A 2,500-nucleotide genomic window follows, 5' to 3' on the forward strand; every position below is an offset into this window, starting at 1 on the left:
CGGTTCAAGGTCGCGACCGAGTCGCACCGGCTATATATTGAGTGGAACCTGTTTAACCGGCAGTCACTCGAACCTCCAATACCCAACCATGAACAGCAAGGTAACTACTACTCTGGATACTAATCTTAAGTAACCTTAAATTATGTAAGTAATCAGAATCAAATCGTCATAGTCAGCTGTGATAACATTGTTTCACTTTTCACAGGTCCTCCTCCTACTCAGTCTGGCAGCCATCGTCGCTGCAGACAGCCGTGAAATTTACCGCCCACCTCAGGTAAGAGCCGTCTATTGAACTCTTCGTGAGAAAATGCCTAATTTATTAAGGATATGACATAAGAGCAGTAGAAGTAAATCAAAACAACCTCGATCTAAAACCTTTCTTTCTAGTCTTCACAAGAATCCTCTGAGTCTTCCGAGGAATCCTTCGAGTCATCGGAGGCCAAGTACAACTTCAACTGGGCCGTCAGCGATGACTCCTCAAGCAACGAGTTCGGACACCAGGAGGCCCGTGACGGCGACCACACCCAGGGATCCTACTACGTGCAGCTCCCCGACGGCCGCCTTCAGAGGGTGACCTACTTCGTTGACGGCGACTCCGGCTACGTGGCCGAGGTCAACTACGAGGGCGAAGTCTCCGATGAATCCAGTTCCTCTGAGTCTGAGGAGGACTCGTAACGATATGAGTCTTAGCAAAAACCTGACTCGATATAATATGTTCAAAGATTGTTATTTTTGATTATAGCAACCATGCACCAAATACATATCTATACTTCAAAAATATAAAACATTTACTATAAAAACTTTTTGCCGTTTCATTCCTATTCATTCATACAAACTTTCTGTTTCATACGAGAAAAGTTAAGAATTACTAAAACGATGTGTGTGTGTTCTTGTTTATATTGTTCAATGATTTTCATTGAATTTGAGGGCCTGAAAATCAGACATTAGAAGCAGATTTTATAAAATAGAAAATAATTAGAATATACTTCGTTTATACAGAGCAAAACATTACTTAACCAGCAAAATTTCTTACTCAATATAGCACAATTTCTGTGATATATCATGGACGATGATTTCAAATTTCAATGTCAATTCATGAGTCTTTTTTAAAATTATTATTAGTCTGTTGGCGAAAAATACAGATCAGTTAGAATTCTCTCTCTCTCTCTCTCTCTCTCTCTACATATATATATATATATATATATATATATATATATATATATATATATATATATACATATATATTTATATAAATATATATATATATATATATATATATATATATATATATATATATATATATATATATATATATATATTTACATATACATAAATAAATATATATATATATATATATATATATATATATATATATATATATATATATATATACTTATATATATGTGTGTGTGTTTGGGTATGCGTTTCTGAATTCCATATGTCTGTGTATAAGTTCAACACATGCGATAGTTATTCCATCAACATAGCCCCGCCCAGATTTCTACTAACACTTATTAAAAAGTTGTCCTTGGACGACCTTGCGCCACGTTTGCGCCGATGCAGAGGTATATATTGCTCAGTAATCAACTGAAAGGTATCAGTAGCTTCTGAAATACCTATCTCAACATGAACACCAAGGTAGGTAAACCTAACATATTATCAACTAAGGTTTCAAACTTATAATTACTAAGATATTTCAGTATATTTATCAGTAAGATTTCCATATTATTATTCTTTAGCAAAACTATGCTTAATCTTTTAATTTACACATCACTAAAATTTCACAGGTCTTCATCCTTCTGGGTCTGGCAGCCATTGCTGCTGCAGACAGCTTCGAGTCCTACGAATACAGGCCACCACAGGTTAGTTCTTCAGGAAATCAGTCTACAACTATTTCGATACTTTTCTGCCTATTGACCATTTATCATCCCTCAATGATCAACAAAAGCATTTCATTTCTATTATATTTCTTTACATCAGAGACGTTCTTCCTCTGAGGAATCCTACGAATCCGGAGAGGCCAAATACGACTTCAACTGGGCTGTCAGGCACGAAGATTCCGGCAACAACTTCGGACACCAGGAAGCCCGTGACGGCGAAGACACTCAGGGATCCTACTACGTGCACCTTCCCGACGGCCGCCTGCAGACCGTCAAGTACTTCGTGGACGGCGACTCCGGCTACGTGGCCGAGGTCAACTACGAGGGCGAGGCTCGTTTCCCCGACTCCTACGAGTCTGCTTCCTTCGAGTCTCGGGAATACAGGCCACGATACTTCTATGACTCGAATGAGTCCAAGTAAATATGAAAGAATGGAACCTGGAATGAACCTTATTGTAAAGACTTATTTATATATTTATAAATAAATTTGGAGCGTAATGTGTTTTTTAGAACAGTTTGATCCATGCGCCGAACCCATGCAAACAGTATTATAAATCTACACATTTCTGTGAAATATACCAAATCTGGAAAAAGATCCGAATCTAAAAAGAATAATAATA

General features: G+C 37.4%; 1 protein-coding gene across 6 annotated transcripts in view; it reads left to right on the forward strand.

Annotated features, from left to right (window-relative positions):
• Positions 1-2,500, forward strand: part of LOC122261712 (pro-resilin-like) — a 9,387-nt gene that overhangs the window by 2,516 nt on the left and 4,371 nt on the right. The window contains exons 1-3 of one of the 6 annotated variants that reach the window (XM_086532031.1): positions 75-100; positions 206-274; positions 388-795. In XM_086532031.1, coding sequence (XP_086388157.1) covers positions 89-100; positions 206-274; positions 388-675 — 369 coding nt within the window. In that variant the 5' untranslated portion in view covers positions 75-88 and the 3' untranslated portion in view covers positions 676-795. Of the gene's footprint in view, positions 1-74; positions 101-205; positions 275-387; positions 796-1,613; positions 1,639-1,787; positions 1,879-1,980; positions 2,370-2,500 lie in introns of those variants that run through there. The other 5 variants (XM_086532035.1, XM_086532033.1, XM_086532029.1 and 2 more) reach the window with 5 other exon arrangements.

Source organism: Penaeus japonicus, unplaced genomic scaffold, assembly GCF_977035675.1.
Source record: "Penaeus japonicus unplaced genomic scaffold, GWHDUDI00000001_assembly GWHDUDI00000037, whole genome shotgun sequence".
NCBI lineage: Eukaryota > Metazoa > Arthropoda > Malacostraca > Decapoda > Penaeidae > Penaeus > Penaeus japonicus.